A 20,717-nucleotide genomic window follows, 5' to 3' on the forward strand; every position below is an offset into this window, starting at 1 on the left:
CGTCGTCAGAGATCAAGCCGAGGTCAGTAGCCAAAAGGTATCAAGTATGAAGTAGAAGACGATGAGTAGTCGGTGAATCAGCAGCCAAAGGTCGGTACACGGGTAGCAGTATGAGCGGATTGTATCACAGGAGGAGCAAGGAAGCAAGATATTGGCAGGAGCACAATAATCTGGCAAACAGGAAGTGTAGAGGTGGTTCAGGGGAGGAGCAAGGAGTTCAGCAGAAACTAGGTTTAACTGAGGATTACACAGGAGATCAGGCAAGCAGCTATCCAAGGTTCTAAGGTGGCTCAGCAGGTAGAACCACTGCCAGCTACAGCAGAGGCCCTGGGTTCAGATCTGGTTCCTGACACCCCTTTTCATACCTGAGCGTATGGGTTCAGATCTGGTTCCTTGTAGCAAAACGCCTGTAGCTTGAGTTTCTTTGTGGCGCAGCGTCTTGGTAATTTGGCCCCTACAGACTTCAAAGAGAGCTTCTGAAAAAGGTGCATAACGGGTGTTTTCAAGAGTTTTTTTTTTTGCCTTGGCTAAACGTAAAGGGCTCAAACCACCTGTACAAGCGCTGAAAAAAATGGAGCGGTAGGCCTCATTCACACGAGAATCGGCCGACAGGTACAGCTCAGTGCTGCGTGCACGGCCGTATCGGGCAGCTCCCGGGAAGGACAGGTGCTGCGTGTGATTAGTACACAGCCCCTGTCTTTCCCTATGGGACAACGTGGCCGTACGCCGCCCTACGCTCACCCCAGGTGCAGGTCCGTACGCGTGTCCATCCTGTCAGCGTACGTGCAGGGTGGTTGAGCGTATTGCGTAATGGCAGCGCAGTCCCATAGAGAAAGACAGGGGCTGTGTACTAATAACACCGTGTGACGGCTCTAGAGTTTGCGAGGCCTTAGGCGAAACCTAAACATGAGGCCCCACTCAGGCCTGTGGGGTCTCACCGACACACGCAGCACCTGTCCTTCGCGGGTGCTGCCCAATACGGCCGTGCACGCAGCTGTACCTGCCGGCCGATTCTTGTGTGAATGTGGCCTAACAATGGTCACAGCCATTCCTCTCCTTCCACCCATTGAACTCACTCCTCCTATTTCCACCCCAGCCCTCATTCCCTTGAATCCACCCCTCCTTTTTTATTTCTACAAGGCAAGACAATAGGGGTTGGGGTAGGAAAAGGAGGATTGGGTTGAATGGGTGGAAGGAGAAGAATGGTTGTGACCACTGTTGTTCCCTGTGTTTTTTTTCAGTACTTGTACAGTCTGTTTAGCAAGCATTTTAGACAGGGAGGAGATAGGGCAGCAGCTTGGACCTCCCAGTCCAGTATACTTACTATGACAAATTAATTCCCCTACTCCACAACTGCTACCCTCCCCCTGTATCTTATTATCATTCCACAACCACCATTCCCGACCAGATTCATTCACCATGTAGACCAGCCCTTCTCAAACTTTTTACGCTTCAAAAAAATGTTGAGTCTGTACAGCCCCAGAACAAGGACTGAGGGTCTACCACCCCCAGAACAAGGAATGAGGGTCTGTACACCCCCCTAGAACAAGGACTGAGGGTCTACCAATGATATCACAGTGTAGACTGTACGGGTGATGTGCGGAGGGGGGCGGGATTGGAGTTTCCTGATCCGGGGCGAGGATTCCTCCCAGCGCCATCAACACAGCCGATGCCAGGGGTACCCGGATCCGGCCAGCCCGGGCACCGGGGGAGGTGAGTGAACCGGGGACATACCCTGATGGTTGAACCGGGGACCGGGAGGTTAATGCCAGCTACACATCATACCAGAGGCGTCCGAAGCCGGGCACTGGGACGACAATGCCACCGACCAGGAATAACCTTTATCAGGAGCCGGGCACCAATGCAGAGGAGCCATGATTAGAGACCCGGGCACAGGGACTTGACATGTTATAGGGGGGCCCTGATTTATTAGCTGGGCACAGAGGCAGCGATGTCTGCCATAGATCATGCCAGGGGTGCCCCGATCAGGGAGCTGGGCACAGAGATAGTATTAATGGCTGCTATAAATCATGCCAGGGAGCTGGGCACAGAGACAGTAATGTTTGCTATAGATCATGCCAGTGGTGTACTGATCAGGGAGCTGGGCACAGAAATAGTAATAATTGCTGCTATAGACCATGCCAGGGATCTGGGTACAGAGACAGTAATGCCTGCTATAGATCATGCCAGGGATCTGGGTACAGAGACAGCAATGCCTGCTATAGACCATGCCAGGGATCTGGGTACAGAGACAGTAATGCCTGCTATAGACCATGCCAGGGATCTGGGTACAGAGACAGTGATGTTTGCTATAGATCATGCCAGTGGCACCCTGATCAGGGAGCTGGGCACAGAGACAGTAATAATTGCTGCTGTAGATCATGCCAGTGGTGTCCTTATCAGGGAACTGGGCACAGAGACAGTAATGGCTGCTGTAGATCATGACAGAGATCTATAGCAGAGCACTTGTGATAGTGTTTTCAACCTCCCCTTGCCCAGTTTGTTGTAATCTATGAAAACTCCTATTAGTGACCCTCTTACTGGATGATGGATTATTCTCTGATGGCCACCTGCCATGACCCTTTACCTAAACAATGGATTACTCTCCGATGGCCTCCTTCCCTGACCCTTGGCCTGGGTAACGGATTACTTTCTGATTGCCTCCTTCCCTGACCCTTGGCCTGGGTAACGGATTACTTTCTGATTGCCTCCTTCCCTGACCCTTGGCCTGGGTAACGGATTACTTTCCGATTGTCTCCTGCCCTGACCCTTGGCCTGGGTAACGGATTACTCTCCGATTGTCTCCTGCCCTGACCCTTGGCCTGGGTAACGGATTACTTTCCGATTGCCTCCTGCCCTGACCCTTGGCCTGGGTAACGGATTACTTTCCGATTGTCTCCTGCCCTGACCCTTGGCCTGGGTAACGGATTACTCTTCGATGGCCTCCTTCCCTGACCCTTGGCCTGGGTAACGGATTACTTTCTGATTGCCTCCTTCCCTGACCCTTAGCCTGGGTAACGGATTACTTTCCGATTGTCTCCTGCCCTGACCCTTGCCCTGGGTAACGGATTACTCTCCGATGGCCTCCTTCCCTGACCCTTGGCCTGGGTAACGGATTACTTTCTGATTGCCTCCTGCCCTGACCCTTGGCCTGGATAAGGGATTACTCTCCGATTGCCTCCTGCCCTGACCCTTTAGCTAGATAACAGATTACTCTCCGATTGCCTCCTGCCCTGACCCTTTAGCTAGATAACAGATTACTCTCCAATTCCCTCCTGTCCTGACCTTTGGCCTGGATAGCGGATTACTCTCCAATTCCCTCCTGTCCTGACCATTGGTCTGGATAACGGATTACTCTCCAATTCCCTCCTTCTCTGACCCTTGGCCTGGATAATGGATTACTCTACAATGTACACTTAGCATATGGATACTTGGCATGGGATTTTAGGTACCAGGCACGGTGTGCACACCCATATCCCTGCCATTTACCTTTATTTCAAACCTTTGATAATGATAAATATGCAATGTGATCTGTCTTATCTGCCAAAGGATTCCTAATTTTCTTCAGCCGCCTTTGTGGTTCATATACCTCGCCAGGACAAATAGAGAAGGTGAAACTATCTAGGGGGTTCATAAGCAGCAAAACAGCATGCTCCCTACTCTATCCAAAACTAACAAAAAGGTCTATACACACACATCATACAGTCTCCTTATACTAGCGGTAATTGGCAGCAGTGCCAATTACCGCTAGATATACAGCTATGGGGAGTGCCTAGACCAGGGGTGGGCATGTCCAGCACTCCAGCTGTGCTTTATCTACAAATCTCATCATGCCTCTGGGAGTCATGCCTGTAACTGTCCGTCTAATGCCTTGTGGTACTTGTAGTTCCGCAGCAGCTGGAGGGACGGAATTGCCCAACCCTGGTGCGGGCACAGGAAGTGCACTGATATTTTCCACTGTCATTTTTGTCTTTCTTTGCTTTGCTTTTTAATCATTTACTAACATGGAAATCACTCAATTAGAAATGCATGTAGAGCAGCGCAGTCATGTTCACGTGTATTTGTTTCTATTTTTTCAGGCCCTGGGAATCTCTGTAACTGATGAAACATGAAGATCTTAGTAAGTCTATCAATGTATCAAATGTTTATTTAATGATCATGTACAACAAGCAGTGAGCCATGGAGAACAATATGACCCCCCTCCTATTAGTTTGTTCATTGCACTGCTGCATACCTGATTGGCTCTTTGTGCAGTTTCTTCCCTTTTAGTCCCTTTTAGTCGGAGCTCTGCTGCACTGTAGACTGCAAGAGGCTTATATCATTTTAAATTCAGGTGCTTGCTCTGCTTGGATTTCTAAGGCTGGGTTCACACCTAGGCCTATCGAATATGCGCGTTTGTCGCGCGTTTCCGAGGGCTACCTGGCTGTATCCCAATGGTCACGCTCGGCAAATACGCCCCAAAGAAGCTCCTGTACTTCTTTGGCCGTAGGGCGTTTTGCAGCGCGTTCCTACGCGCTGTAAAACTCCCAGGTGGGAACCATGCCCATAGGCAATCATTGGTTTTCACATGTTGAGCGTTTTACAGAGCGTAGGAACGCGCTGTAAAACGCCCAGGTGTGAACCAGGCCTAAAAATGCATTTAATGTTGTATTAAAGGAGAACTATGAGGTGAGTGATTTTCAGTCATCCTCATAGTTGGAGCCGACGTGTGACAATGGGACTGTCACAGGTCGGCTCAATAGATCGGGAAGGGAGCGAACACATACCGTCACTCGCTCACTTCTCGATCCTGTCCCAGCAGAGAGCCGCGACTGTCGCTCCCGGCAGGGATTCCTCCCCTCTCCGATTCTCCAGCGCTGACTGGCGGAACGGACGGGGGAGGGGGTGGGTACAGCTGGCTCTGCCTCTAGATAGGCAGAGCCAGCTGTCACTCACGCAGCTGGGTGGATCTCGACAGTAATGTCGGGATCCGTCCCGGCTGCGGTGGTCTCAGTATATCGCGAACTGTAGCTCGCGATATACTGAGCTTTGAGTCATGGGAGAACCCTAGTATATGTCCTCCCGTGACCCTTAGGAGAACTATGGGGAAAAACACTTACCCCATAGTTCTCCTTTAATGATTGCAGAGCCTTTGATATCTCCCTGGGGATCAGTCTTCAAGTAAAGTTGTCATTAGGGAAATACGAGGGCTTCCATTCCTATTATGTTTCTATTTTGTTCTGAAAATACTCTTTACCTGTCTGTTGTGCCGGTCAGTCAGCAATGGCAGCTAAGGTGGGTATACATTACCCATTTCTGGCTCTGATTACATGGTCAAGTGTGAAGCTCAGGGCTCTGATGACTACCTTGGAGATAGTGAGATAGTGTAGAGTGATAGTGAGCACATTCGAGCTTTGGAAGTGTTCGCCATCATACACCAAGAATGTTCAATCTGTTAGAAAACTCTGCACAATCAATCAAACATTCCCTCATCTCTTCTGCAAATGGGGTCCTGTGCAATGTGAAAATATGTCCCCTCCCATCTCTCTTAGGGAGAAACCTTCCTGTTGGTGGCCCCCAGACCTGATCGATAAAAACAATGTTTAGGCCTCATTCACACGAGAAACGACCGGCACGTACAGCTCTGTGGTGCGTGCAGGGCCGTATCGGACAGTTCCCGGGAAGGAGTGATTAGTACGCAGCCCCCGTTCTTCTCTATGGGACTACGGGGCCGTATACCGCCCTACACTCACCCGCCCTGCACGTCCGTGCGGCTATCCGTACTCGTACGCCGACAGGATGGATCCTGCTGCGTCCGAGCCGGGACATCCGCACCCGTACGGACGTGCAGGGCAGGTGAGCGTGGGGCGGCGTACAGCCGCATAGTCCCATAGAGAAGGACAGGGGCTGCGTACTAATCGCACACAGCACCTGTCCTTCCCGGGAGCTGCCCGATATGGCCGTGCACGCAGCACGGAGCTGTACCCGCCGGCCGTTTCTCGTGTGAATGAGGCCTTAAAGAGGAACTGAACTCTATACGCTGAAAAAAAAAACAGGCAGAGGGCAAAGGACTAGGCACTCCCTGCAACTGATCTTTTCCCTATTACTGACTTACCATGCCTTGTGTTCCTGTGTGGAGGTGGCCATCTTGGTAGAGGCAAGGTTTTGCTTCCTGATACCAAAGTCTCCAGCACAGAGAACAGTGAGCAGCTAAGTATCACGAAATCTCACTCCACATCTCCTAAGACCAGGAGTCACAGGCAGCAGTGCCTTCGATCTCACACTCAGGGGCGTCCCAAGGCTGGGTGACACCCGGAGCGGTAACCGAGTGTCACCCCGCCGAGACGTCACCGCGCATGCGTGTGACGTCATCGCGCACGCGCGGCAGTCTTCTGATACCTGCCGGCGGCATCTTGGTGATGGACGCCGGCAGAGAGAGGAGGGGACAGTCACCCGGCGGGATAATGTATGCCGCCGGGTTCCCTCCTCTCTCCTAATACTCTCGGGCATTCGGTCCATGACCGAGTGCCCGACTTTTCAGAGCGGGGTGACTTACAGTCATTTTGGTGTCACCCGGGTGCGGGCCGCACCCCCTGCACCCCACTTGTGACGCCACTGCTCACACTGCAAATATATGGCTATGAGGATGTATACACAGGAATGCCTAGTCACCCTCACACACCAGGAACTGCACTGCTATTTTTCAGAAGGATTTTACAAAAGGTACATTTTAAGGGTACAGCTTAGACACAGTTACCATTATTAGATGTTCCCTATAACAAAGCAAATCTTCACTTCCTGAGGTTTATGTCCACTTGAAGCCCCATAATTACCAATGCCAGAAAGGTGTCAGGGGATGGACAGGGGTCTGCATCTGTAGACAGAGACAGTCCGGAAAAACAGGAGTGTACTCGAGGTACACAGAGACACAGGGCTCACAGAGGCACACATGAGTGACTGGGACATGGTGGCACAGGAGTCTCAGGGGACATGGAGGACACTGGAGGCACGGGGAGGCTCAGCTTTAGGTGTAGCAATGCTTGTTTACTGAGTGCTGATTGGCTCCAGTGCTGGTGGAACTTGGAAGTTCTGGCTATTGTGTGTAGGAGAAGAGACAGGGAAGAATGGATTGGGGATAACAAGGGGCACTGCTAGTGTAGGTTCAATGGTCCCTGACGCTAGTAGTGAAGGGGGAATTTGAGCTGAATGCCTCAGTACAGACTAGTGCTTAGCGAAGGGTTTGCTTCATGGTAAACTGAACACTGCACTTTCATGCTATAGCACTTCAGTGGAAGCACAGAGCAGGAAGTTGGAGCAGGATATGCTCGTGTTTACATGACCTTGTTCTCAAATAAAAAGTCTACTTCTAGCTCTGTGATGTCATCTCATCTATAGGCTCGGGTTTGTGCGGCAAGTCTGCTGCTCTGCGCCATCCTTTGGCTGTGCTGGAGGAGAGCTAACGTCAATGAGCAAGAGGAGCACCGGCCATCTTATCTACCTCATACACTAGAGCTCCGGGGATACAGCCGACTACCAGATGGGGAGGTGAGTAAAAAATGATGTGACCTCATTTCACTTATGAAAGTCCTGTCTTAGGGTCTGAGTCGTTGGGCTTTGGGCTTGTGTTGATGACAACCGTTTATCATCAGTGTGAGATGCTTCTGAGATCCTCCAGAATTCATTGACAGGATCACTTGAGCTGCAGTTTGCAAGCTTCAAGCTGGTTTTGCATTCCCATAGACTTGTATGGAAATGCAAAAGCCATTTGATGTGAGCAAGAGCCATTGACACGGACCATTATATTGTTGTTCCAAGTAGACCCAGTTAGTAGAAATGCCTGATAAAAGTACAGTGTTTCTGCACCAAGCTCCCTCCATGATCAGCTCCCTCTTCTTCACTGAAATAGACTTGTCAGTTTGACAAACCTGAGCTTGCAACGTTATGAAGCTCTGAAAACATTGTGCATTGAGGGCAGTTGGATTGTGGCTGTACATCTGACTACCCTCTAAAGCAGGGGTAGCCAAACTGCGGCCCTCCAGCTGTGGTGGAACTACAAATCCTATGGGGCATTGCAAGATTATCACAGCCACAGACATGACTCCCGGAGAGAGATGCATCATGGGATTTGTAGTTTCACCACAGCTGGAGGGCCGCAGTTTGGCTACCCCTGCTTTAGAGGGTAGTCAGATGTACAGCCACAATCCAACTGCCCTCAAGGCACAATGTTGGCTACCCCTGCTCTAAAGTCTATGTACAGCTCAACATAGATATTCCAAACCACCCAGTGTATTCTTATATCTCTCAGACCTCCCAGAAACAAGATCTCTGCACCAACTTCTGTGGAATCTGGGAATGCAGTGATAGATCTTACCACTCAAGACCCTAGAAGTTTCAAAGGGCAAGTTTACCCAAAAGAGATATTTAATATATAGGTGGAGCCTGTTGTATCTTGATGACTCCACGATGGGATCTCCACAGGTAGAGGTAGGAGAGCCTGGTCTCACCCGTGCCCCAACCTGATGGAGCACCACCAGGCCGGTGAGCTCATTCCTCTTCTCCCCCTGCCTCATGTTTCTGTAAGCTTATGTGCACTGCAGTACACCTGATTGGCCCCTAGTGCTGCTCCTCCCTCTCTTTGAGGGTTCTGGCGTACAGGGGGTTAAATGACGCTTCAGATACTTAGACTAGTTGCATCCAAAACCACATTGCCATTTTATTAAAGGAGAATTATGAGGCGAGTGATTTTCACTCAGCCTCATAATCTGAGCCGACCTGTGACAATGAGACTGTCACAGGTCGGCTCAGTAGATCGGGAAGTGAGCGAGCACATACCGTCGCTCGCTCACTTCTCAATCTATCCGTGCAGAGAGCCGTGACTGTCACTCACGGCTCCCTGCAGGGATTCCCCCTGTCCGATCGGACGGACGGGATGGGGGTGGGTACAGCTGGCTCTGCCTCTAGATAGGCAGAGCCAGCTGTCACTCACGCAGCTGGGTGGATCCAGACAGAATTGTCGGGATCCATTCCGGCTGCGGCGTCTCAGTATACCGGGAGTTGTAGCTTGCGGTATACTGAGCTTAGGGTGACGGGAGGACGCTAGTTTGTGTCCTCCCGTGACCCTTAGGAGAACTATGGGGAAAAGCACTGACCCCATAGTTCTCCTTTAAAGCTACTCCTAGAACAGTGTTGTTCCCACCTCTGTTCCACCCACTTTAAAATTAGATGAATTAAAAACCCAGTGGGGAGAGTCAGAACCGCTCGTAGTTGCAGTGGCAGACCAGGTAACGCATGTCCTGAGACTTTTATCAAGAGTGATAAGAAGATAAAAAGGGATTTAAGGGTGTCCCAGGTAAACAACTAAATCAATGGAAAAAATACATAACTGGGAGGATTTGTATCTGTGTCCACCCATCTCGTGAGATTTTGAAGGCCCTGCCAGACAGCTCAAGCGTGTTAGTCAGCAGCTTTTCTCTAGTGCAGTAAGAAATATAGATCGGTCACCATCCCGCCCCCAACCTGTGGTTGGACAATGAAGGAGCAGCAGAACACTTATAAGCTCCTCTCCCTCTAAGCTGTCTCCTTCTATCAGCATGTTCAGTGTCAGCACATGTGTACTGCAGCACAGCTGGCTGTAACTACTACCACTCGCTCTCTTAAGCTGGCCATACACCTTCGCTTTTGTGGTGCGATGGTTGTAAGGTAATTAAAATCTCGTACGACCTGCCCATCTTGGACAGGCAGATCGTACTTGCGATCATCGCAAGCCCTCCCCGCTGAGGGGAGGGCTTCCGATGATTCCAATGCTGAGTGGGCAGTGTGCGCTCACTCTTGCGATTTTCGGCGGGTTTTAAGCGTGCTCGGAAGACAAAAGACGTGCAACCGTACAGTAGAAACGGTCGCACGCCTTCCATACACCTGCCGATTATCGTACGATCGCGGGATCACCCGCGATTATTGTACGATAATCGGCAGGTGTATGGGCACCTTTTAGTATGTGTTCAGCGTAATGGGATTACCAGAGGCTGATACCAAGTGAAAATCTACTAAAGTCAAAAAGCTACGTACACTATCTGCATTAAAAGGCACATGTATTGGTTTTCTTATTGAAGTGTTTGTTTTATTCCCCACAGCCACTGGTCAGAAACCTATGCCAGACGTGCTCGGTGGTGTCCAGTTCTGGCCAGATGCTCGGCTCTGGCCTGGGGCCACAGATAGACCAGGCTGAGTGTGTCTTGCGAATGAACACTGCTCCCACGGTTGGCTATGAATCAGATGTGGGCAGCCGTAGCACGCTAAGAGTTGTGTCCCATACCAGCGTTCCACTCCTTCTCCGTAACCAGACCTACTTCTTCCAGCAAGCCCACGAGACGGTGTACGTCATCTGGGGTCCTCCTAGGCAGATGGACATTGACCATGGGATTACCTATCGAGCCTTATTGCAGGCAAAAGGCAGATATCCCGGAGTGAACGTCTACATACTGACACAGAATATGATGATGCACTGCGACCATATATTTCAGAATGAGACAGGCAAGAACAGGTAAGTGTGCAACTTTCTCTTATACCCCATGAATCCATTTTATCCAGTGCTTAAAGGAGAACTATGAGGAGAGTGCTTTTCACTCACCTCATAGTTCTAGCCGACCTGTGACAATGAGACTGTCACAGGTCGGCTCAGTAGATCGGGAGGTGAGCGAACACATGTGAAGCGAGCGAACACATCGCTCACTTCTCGATCCTGTCACGGCTGTCTGCCATGACAGGGGAGGGGATGGATTCCCCCCTCCACGCTCCGATCCGCCAGCGCTGACTGGCGGAGCGGACGGGGGAGGGGGCGGGTACAGCTGGCTCTGCCTCTAGATAGGCAGAGCCAGCTGTCACTCACGCAGCTGGGCGGATCTCGACATCAATGTCGGGATTCGCTCCGGCTGCGGCGTCTCAGTATACCACAAGCTGTAGCTCGCGGTATACTGAGCTTAGGGTAACGGGAGGACGCTAGTTTGTGTCCTCCCGTTACCCTGAGGAGAACTAGGGGGAAAAGCCCTGACCCCATAGTTCTCCTTTAAGGCTCTGTTCACACCTAGGCGTATCGAATATGCGTGTTTGTTGCGCGTTTCGTAACGCGTGTTTTTACCGCGATTCGCTTGGCTGTATCCCAATGGAAACACGCGACAAAAACGCTGCAAAGAAGCTCATGTACCTTTTCAGGCGTAGGCCGTTTTGTAGCGCGTTCAGGCGGGCTGAAATACGCCAAGGTGTGAACCATACCCATAGACAATTTAATGTTTGAGCGTTTTGTAGAGCGTTCGTAGAGCGTTGAACGCGCTACAAAACGTACAGGTGTGAACCAGGCCTAAATACTGGTTGAACTTGTTTCCTTTGTCCTTTCATAGGTAGCCCTGAATGACCTTACATGTGCTATAATGGAAGGTGGGGGTTGGGGGGCTAGCTTTAGGAACTGTTATTCACTGCTAGGAGGAGAGGTTGGAAATGGCAGCTGATGTATATTTCCCACGGCAGGTTTTATTTACAACTTTCCAGCAACTTGATGTTCAGCTCAGTGAATGGAAGCCTAAGCTCTTCCTTTTCATTTTGCAGGGCGATGTCTGGTACCTTTCTGAGCACTGGTTGGTTCACAATGATTCTGGCCATGGAGCTGTGCGACGAGGTCTCTGTCTATGGGATGGTCAGCGAGAACTATTGCAGGTATGGGTGAGGTGGAATAAAATGTCCCACTTTTCTTTAAATCATATTCCTGTTGAAATTAAGCCTTGAAATGTATGCAAAGAACAAAGGACACCTCATCATGGCATTGCTATAGGGCACACATCCACCCCCGTCCATTTTTGTTGGTGATCTGGGAACCCCTGCCTGTGACAAAGAGGAATTCCTAAACACATTCCCTTGCTGTCTCGGAGACCCTGAACAATGAAAGTGTCAGCATGGTCTAAATCAGGGGTGGAGAAATTATTAGGGAATTCAGGAGCCAGTCTGTCCAATCCAGGAGCCAGCAGAATTGTTTTAGGAGCCATCTGCATTGAAAACAACTAGAGAAAACCTTAAAAGTTAGGCGCCAACTTTACTTTCGAAGGAGCAATGGCTATCTGGCTCCTGGGATTTGTCCAGCCCTGGTCTAAATTCAGCCACTAATTCGGACCAGCCTATCTGGTCATACAGTACATAGACTGATAGGAATTGACTTAATATAGGCGTCAGGAAGCCATACCTGTGTGGAACGCACTGGAATCCAGTTTCGATGCATTACATAGAACTCACATTAAGGTAAACTGGGCAGATTTGCTGACGGAGGCACAGTTGCAGTGTATGCTGTCTAGCATTAGCAGTTCCACTTGTAGGCTGAGTCTCAGTGGAGGGTGACATTGCAAGGACTTGGCAAAGTGCTTGACGTTGGAATTTGTGGTGTTCCGACAGTGTACATTAAGCCATACACATGCCTGCAATTCTAGAGCTTCATGTTGCTTTCTGCTCACAACTGTCAGGCCGGAACCAACTCCTTTCTTATGACATGGCCTCATCCTGGCGGGGGGGGGAGGGGGTCCACAAAATGGCTTGAGCATGGACAATGGATAGTCTGCTGCTACATGCTTGTACATCTGGTCTGTTAAAATGCATTAGCTGTATGAAGTCATTTGGCAGATATAACCTTTTACCTTCTGATTTCCTTTTTCCTGTCCTCTGAGAGTTCTTATCAAAGCCCCAAGCCATTTGGCATTTCCTTTTGTTTTCTTAAGCCGTCTCTTTCAGGAACTAAAACAATAGCGGTGGGCTCATTCTTCCAACAATAAGTCTTTTGCAATAGGGTTGCCATGGTGGTGTTACTAAGTCAAAGGAGATATGGCATTGAGGGATTCTAATTAACACCTTTATTACCAGCAAACATGTGATGAGGCGGCAGCTCTACTGTGCGGAGTGAGGGGGGGGGAACAAAGCTGGAGCAAACATCCTATGTGACCTGTGCCAGACAATAATGAGCAGGCTATTAGAAACAAACATGTCAGAGGGCTGTAGATACTTTATTTAATGGACATTGAAGCCTGCTATAAGAAAAACATGTAATTTACCTTTCCTTTTGAGAATGCTAATTGGCTGAAGCTTTGGTTGCAATCGTTTCTAAGGGACCTTTAAGGCGGTTGGTCTGTTTTGCAAGGAAGATCTGATCGGGAGCCCAATGTTACTCTATGGGCAGCCAGATGTAAATGGACCTGTGTCTGTTTACCCCCGGACTCTGCCTAGGTCCGGAAACAAAACACGGAACGGAGTTCTGTTTTGGTGGACCTGATCGAGACGGATCAGAGGTAATCTGATGTAAACACACACATGTCCGCTTACACCCAACTCCCTACAGAACTAACATGGGTCGGGTTAGTTCAGATTGTTCTTTGATCGCAAGTGACACAGGTTCTGTTCTGTTCTGATCAGCAGGGAATCTGTGCATGGTTCCCCTGCTGATCTGAACAGGCAGCGCCTGTCTGAAAGGGGCTTATGTCTCTGACCCACAACAAGGCTCCTTTGGGACTTTTCCCGGACTTCCATTTGCTGCATGCTTGTTTTGGTTGAATCCAATGACGACAGAATTCTAAATCTGAATACTTGTCCCAGGTTAGACTTAGAAAGTACTACAACCATTTGATGATGCTGACAGCCGGGGAAATAACATTTTCAAAAGTAGGGATCAAGAATGCCAATCCCTAACAAAGGTTTCTCTTATGGTTGATTGCTGGAAACAGCTCCATGGGTTATCTTTACTTCCATGGTGGCTGGCACGATTAAAGCTGACTCTTGCCCTCTTCTCTTTGTTCTTTAAAAGTTATATAAACCCTAACATAAGTCTTCTATTTACTTCCTTGTGTCTGGTACAAAACAAGCAGGGGAGGGTGTTCTGTAGTCATAAATAGTTCGTACCTTAGGGTGACAACACTGTGCTCCTCCATAGATATAGTACAATGAGCATTTGTTGTCACCCTTGGACAGGAAGTGTGTGACTAATGCAGCCACCACATCTAAGGACTAGTAAGCTGTAATGTATTATATTTTGTTCTTGGGTTTATACTCTGGTGTTCTTACAGGGATCGCTCACACCCCCCGGTGCCTTACCACTACTATGAGAAGGGCAGGCTGGACGAATGTACCACGTACCTGATGCACGAGAGGGCCACTCGAGGGGCGCACCGCTTCATCACGGAGAAAGCCGTCTTCTCCCGCTGGGCCAACAAAAAACGCATCCATTTTATGCACCCCTCGTGGGCAACTTGAGGGCCAGATCCCCCCTTCCACCGTGTGCAGCTCTTGTGCAGCCATTTTACCACACGTACATACGGCGCCGTCAACTTTCTGGTGGGATCGCAGGGTTTGCCAGTCTCTGAAAAGACAGAAAGGAGCGGAAAAATCAGACTATCTTGACACCTCAAGGAAAGAGCCATTCTGTATCATGTCCACCTACATTCATGGTATTCCGAAGGTGCTTGTCAGGTTTGCTGTCTGACAATGTTTGGTTGAGGAGTAGGTAAAGTAAGTGGAGGCACATAAACATGATAGCAGGTTTGGCCAATCCTTTTATTAGCAGTATTATTAGGTGATGTGGATGCAGTATTTCAGCTTGGCTAGCCAACATTTAGTACTGTAGCCAGGATCAGGCGCCACGCAGAGTATTCTGCTCCTTTATTAGCATCCACACGCTGCCTTATGCAGAAAGGCCAAGCAAAGAACAAATGGGCTCAAAGTTACAATGCAAAGCACACAATAGATGTGCATTGGGAGCCAATCGCAAATCAGCTATAAACTCATCAGTATTATTCTTTGAATTGCCATTCTTACAGCTCAACTCTGGCTAAAACTTGAAAGAGGTTCTAGCTCTTCCCTGCTCTATTCAGACCTAATAGTTTTAGGCCTCATTCACACTGTAATCGGCGGACACATACAGCTCCGTGCTGCGTGCAGGGCCGTATCGGGCAGCTCCCGGGAAGGACAGGCGCTGCGTGTGATTAGTACGCAGCCCCCGTCCTTCTCTATGGGACTACGCAACCGTACGCCCCCCTTACGCTCACCTAAAGTGCAGGTTCGTAGGGGTGCGTGTTTCCTGGCTCGGACGCAGACAGGATCCATTCTGTCAGCGTACGAGTACGCTCACCCGCGCCCGTACGGACGTGCAGGGCGGGTGAACATAGGGGGGCGTATGGCCGCGTAGTCCCATAGAGAAGGACAGGGGCTGCGTACTAATCACACGCAGCACCTGTCCTTCCCGGGAGCTGCCCAATACGGACCTTGACGCAGCGCGGAGCTGTACGTGCCGGCCGATTACAGTGTGAATGAGGGCTTAAAGTCCACCTCCGGGCAGAAATGATATTTTATAGATAGATATTAAATTGTTTGTCCATGCAGATAGTGCTTTTAGTTTGAACAAAGATTGCGCATGATGGAGGAGCACAACTGCAAACTCAGATTGCACATGGTCGGGTCCCAGCAGTTCCCGTGGAGCAGACCTGTCACCCCTGCGTGCAGTAGGTGACTGTTCTCTATAACGACCACTATTACTTTTCATTTCAAAGTTTTTATTACAAACATGGGTCAGTAGACATAACTACGGGACCATGCATTATACACATCACTGCCAATACAGGTGATCAACATAGGTAACAGATAATACTACATGTGGTCCTGTAATACATGGTAAGAGAGGAAACTATAATGAACAACCTAACGGAGTCAGGTTGAAGCAACCGTAATGTAAGATTACTAACGTCTACTCAGCTCAAAAATACAACATTCCATATTAGTGTGGGTTGAAAAACATAATAACACAGAGTCCCAGAGAGGGAAAAAGAAGAAAGGAATAAAGGGGGGGGAAGGAAAGATTCGGATAGGATATAGGACAGAAAGAGGGGGTGGATCTCGCTACTTCGGTTAGACCGTTATTACTTTCATCTCAGGAAGCCCTGACGTCATCACGTCAGCACCGCCTTATTCAGAGGGAATGCAGAATGGGAATAATTAACAACTCCACTCCCGACCAAGCTGAACCCCCTTCCGGCAGCCACGCAAAACAGGCCTTTTGATCCTTACAGATGGCGTAACAGCTCCTGTTAAACAACTTTACATACACAGCAGGTGAACAATGTATTCAAGAAATACCTATTGAGAGGCTATGTGTTAAATTTGATCTTGCCTGCTATGTTTGGCAGGCGTCACAACATGCAAAGCTTGCTAAACGCCTCTATTCAAGTCAAATGTGGTCATTGGTATGCGCATGCGGAGTGCTACAGTAAGGGTGTTTCCTTCTTTTCCTTCAGATGTTCAGAAGTTGCTTGCTAACGCCTCCACAATCTACAATGTGTCTGAAACGTGAAGTAACGCTACAAGCGTTTCAGAAGCAGTTCAGTCTCAAGGCACATGTGAACTAGACCTCAAAAGTTTTGGCTGGAGTTGGGCTTCAATGAAGGTCATGTCAGACTTCTGGTTCTGTTCCCGGTGACTATTCGCCATCAGCAGAATCTCTGCAGTTTTTATTCTCATTATTGGAAGTCACTCTGTAGATAATATAAGTTGAATTTTAATGGTTATGTTGCTGGTGACAGAATTGTCCATCTGGCATGGGCCTAAGCCAGGTTGTATTTTTACAGAAATTCTGGGGAGTTAACCTGTCCCAGTTTTTTCTCTTGTTACAGGTTCTCTTTTCAATCACATTCAGATAAGCTTCTGAAACCTTTACATGCTTATTCAGTTAATGGAATTAGTTTCTATTTTATACAGTGAAGTTTTACTGGCCCTTTAAGTTGACATGGGTTTGTGTGTGTGTGTGCGGGAGTGTGCTCTTGTATGCTTTGTTTTATTATTACTTCCATTTATTGTGTACAGAAGGAAATCCCTTCAGGTACTTTACATTTGTCATGTATTATTTATTCAATACAACACTCGGTCTTAAAAGAGCCCCCTCCCCGAGGTTTTAGATGGGGAAGCAATTGGCATTGAGTGTGAAGGAACATTGCTTATGTCTCTGCTTTGCTGTGTTGACGTCCTGTGCCATAGTTCCTCTGCCCGGCCTTCCTTGGTGACTGGGTGGGGCCATTGACCTGACATGGCCATCATGGACAGAATGGGCTTGGCAGCTTAAATTGGTGGAGCATCAACAAAACATTACAAGCCAGTCATTCTCTCTCACATCGTTCATTAGTTAGTTCCTCGGGCGGGGTTCTCCTTTATAGGAAACCCCATTATTCATCTTGTTTTGAAAGGAGGGTTTTTTTAGACTTATTTTTTGTGGGGACAGAGTCACTTTAAGAAAGCCAGTTCTTGGGACGGGGTCCTTGTTTTCTTACATACTCTATGATATACTCATTACAATCATTAGTACCCAGCAGTAGAGCAGTGCTAACCTAGTAGCCAAGTAGGCAGGCAATCAACTCCAGCTAAGTTTTTGAAACTTTTTTTTGTTTACCATTATTGGAAATACTTCACTTATTTCCTGTAGAAGTGAAATAACATTCTCACAGCGGAAACAGGTCAATATTTCATATATGTGGGTCTGGCAGACGTCCATCAGCTGATTATATGGGGGGAGAACGTTTAATGAGATGGGTTCGAACGTCTGGTTTGACCTTTATCTTTCCACCTTGCATTAGGGGGTGTCAGGAGAGTCCAGTTTTCCTCTACCCTCCCTACAGCCAGTCACATGAACTCTCTGTCAAGCTGAAGAGTAATGTCTGTGCAGTAGTTTTGTTTGAGGACACCCTGAATGGCCAGAGGAGGGGTAAGTCCCCCTATTCTCTGTTTGCACCCTGAATGGCCAGAGGAGGAGTAAGTTGCTCACTTCTCTGTTAGCACCCTGAATGGCCAGAGGAGGGTTATGTCCCCCTATTCTCTGTTTGCACCCTGAATGGCCAGAGGAGGAGTAAGTTGCTCACTTCTCTGTTAGCACCCTGAATGGCCAGAGGAGGGGTAAGTCACCCACTTCTCTTTGCACACATGTTAGGACAGTGTAAATATCCATAGCCTGGCAACAAGTAACTTTAATCAGTGAATTAACACAATCTGCCAGGAAGCATTAAAGGGGAATTATGGGGTGAGTGAAAAACACTCATTCCCATAATTCAAGCCGGCCTGTGACACTGAAGCTGTCACAGGTTGGCTCTATTGATCGGGAAGTCGGCGAATACACACCGCCATCGCTAACTCCCTGATCCTCTCCCTGCAGAGAGCAGTGACTATCAGTCACGGCTCCCTACAGGGATTCCCCCCCTCTCCAATCCTCCAGCACTGACTGGAGGAACAGACATGGGAGGGGGCGGGCACAGCTGGATCCACCTCTAGAGAGGCTGAGCTAGCTGTCAATCAGCCAATGGGATGGATCTCGACAGTAGTGTCGGGATCCGTCCCGGCTGCGGCGTTCTCAGCATATAGCGAGCAGTAGCCCGCTATGTACTGAGTTTTGGGTCACGGGAGGGCACGTTATATGTTCTCCTTTACGGCAATGCTGGGCTTTATTATCAGAATGCCTTGCATTCTATGAAAACTGAGTTCAGCAGTGTACTAAACAATAAACGTTCATTGTAAAAATAAAGAATCTAAACAGGTAATTAAAAAAGGTTATAAGACATCGGTTTACTAATTTGTTAACTTAAAAAGAAAAAAGTTTCCCTTGAACCTGTCCAATTATTGGCTCTATTTCTCAGCCGAAGGTGTCTCCGGGTGCCCATTATTATTATACAGGATTTATATAGCGCCAACAGTTTGCGCAGCGCTTTACAATATAAGGGAGACATAATCACAATACAATTCAAGACAAGAAGGTAAGGAGGGCCCTGGCCCTGAGGGCTTACAATCTAAAGGGTGGGATTACATAATGATTATGCCATATCTAAGACCACCATCAGTCCTATAGTTTGGTCTATCTGCATTTTGTTCTTTGCTTTTCAGTAGTGTCCTTATATTAACAACGTTTTTTTATATTACCAATCACCCCACAGGATACAGCACCACTAAGCTGGAATGGTCCATTTCTCTCACTGGAAGGTGAAAGACCCTTTAAAGACGTCTTTTCCAACCAGACTCCCAGAAGCCTCTTTGTAGGTGCTTATCATCTGTCTGAATCACCCCCTCGCTATATACAAGGGGGGATTCATCTTAAAAGTAGCATTGCTCTGAAATTTGTACTCCATTGGCTTGTACGCAGGAGCCTGTTCGCCTGTTGTTTTATCATGACATTTATAATGGATTGAACGGCCAATTAGTGTATCGGGAAAACAGTCAACCGGTCTCTAAAAATGTTAATTTTCACCCTTTGCAAATAGCCCCTTTGTATCATTATCAGTATTATCTCAAGACTTTTAAGTGCTAATTTGCATATTCAGTGTGGGACTTTGTCATCTTTTATGTTGGTGGCTGGTTGGGGCTTTTAAAGGGTCAGCCCACCAGTGTCCGATATTTTAGTTATGGATGGATGACAATGGTTTTAGTCACTCAGTGGCTTCTATAACTCACTGGGATGCCAGCGTTGATGTCCCTTCTCTAGATCTCCCAGCACTGTCCTCTGCATCAAGCCATTACGAAGCCAAGTCAGGGGGGGGTCTGAGGTGGGAGGAGCTGGGAACTGGTAAAAAAGACCTTGCTGCAGAAGTTCCTGAAACCTTTAAAAAGTAGATGAATCAACTAGCTAGCATCCAACTAAATCCGAAATACCGATTTTGGGTATGCTGCTGGTCAATCTTTTTTTTTTAAGTGTATTTAAGTATTTTGAGCTGTTTTGATTTGTTAGGTTTTATGTTGAGATAAGAACAAGTTTGTTTTTTAATTGATATTTTTCTATGTGCTTATCAGTCACTCCGATCGCAGTATTAGAGACGTGATAGAGGTGAATGTGCCTTTTTTACCTGTGGATAATGCAAAGATATTTTTGTGTCACTTTTATTTTGCAATAAAATGATTGGATGTTTTACTAATATGGGTCTGGTTTGGTTCTAAGGAGATTCAGTTGTACAGATCCCCTGAGTGACATTTTTATAAAGACTGTAAAAATCCTGACTTGCACTACATGGCACCTGCCAGTTTTTTTACACTGATGTAAAATGATATGTAAAAATGGCGGCCAAATAGCAAGAATGAGGCCTAAAACATAAAGAAGAGGTCAAAAAGACACCAAACTGTCAGAGAAGCCAATTGTGGCATCTGGAGTCTCTTCTTTCTTTTATTGAAGTCTATGGGGGTGATTTACTAACCTAAACACACGCACGCACTAGGTGCGTGTGATTTTCACACAGCAAAACGTATTTATCAACCAAAAAGTCTCTAAAAGCATATTTCCACTAATGCCATATATGGAAAAATCATGCACATGATGCATATATAATGCTGCTTCACAGTTTAGACAAAAATGGTTAGCTCATGCATTTACATTCCTGCATTCATCAACGCAAGCAACACAACATAGAGCTAATTTACACAACATCACCTTGGAATTCATTCAGGGCTTTGCACAACACACCTGCTGGGTGTGTACACACTACAAAGGTGTCTAGATTCCACCCATAGATCATGCTGGGAGGGAACACACTACAGAGGTGTATACATGTTCGGGGTGTGTTTATAAGGTTAGTAAATCAACCCCTATGTGATGGTATCACTGTTTTAATAAAGTTTTGGATACTGTGGATAAGGGTTTAGACTAGGGATGCACCAATACCGGTATTTTGGTACCGAGTACCAAAACCGATATTTTTTTTACGTTA

At 47.9% G+C, this 20,717-nt stretch overlaps 1 protein-coding gene across 1 annotated transcript; it reads left to right on the plus strand.

The window, feature by feature from the left end:
- The first annotated feature begins 1,616 nt into the window (after nucleotides 1-1,616).
- Nucleotides 1,617-14,272, plus strand: ST6GALNAC4 (ST6 N-acetylgalactosaminide alpha-2,6-sialyltransferase 4). Its single transcript, XM_018565507.1, has 6 exons — nucleotides 1,617-1,710; nucleotides 4,078-4,120; nucleotides 7,375-7,524; nucleotides 10,110-10,519; nucleotides 11,578-11,685; nucleotides 14,067-14,272. Exons 2-6 carry the CDS (start codon nucleotides 4,109-4,111, stop codon nucleotides 14,251-14,253), a joined length of 867 nt encoding a protein of 288 aa, XP_018421009.1. The 5' UTR covers nucleotides 1,617-1,710; nucleotides 4,078-4,108; the 3' UTR covers nucleotides 14,254-14,272.
- The last annotated feature ends 6,445 nt before the right edge of the window (nucleotides 14,273-20,717 follow it).

The sequence above is a fragment of the Nanorana parkeri genome, unplaced genomic scaffold (assembly GCF_000935625.1).
Source record: "Nanorana parkeri isolate BGI_ZX_2015 unplaced genomic scaffold, ASM93562v1 scaffold854, whole genome shotgun sequence".
Taxonomy (NCBI): Eukaryota; Metazoa; Chordata; class Amphibia; order Anura; family Dicroglossidae; genus Nanorana; species Nanorana parkeri.

Coding starts and splice junctions, on each gene's coding strand:
- ST6GALNAC4 (XM_018565507.1), top strand. Junction 7,525..10,109: donor GCCGACTACCAGATGGGGAG/GTGAGTAAAAAA, acceptor TATTCCCCACAG/CCACTGGTCAGAAACCTATG. Junction 10,520..11,577: donor AATGAGACAGGCAAGAACAG/GTAAGTGTGCAA, acceptor TTCATTTTGCAG/GGCGATGTCTGGTACCTTTC.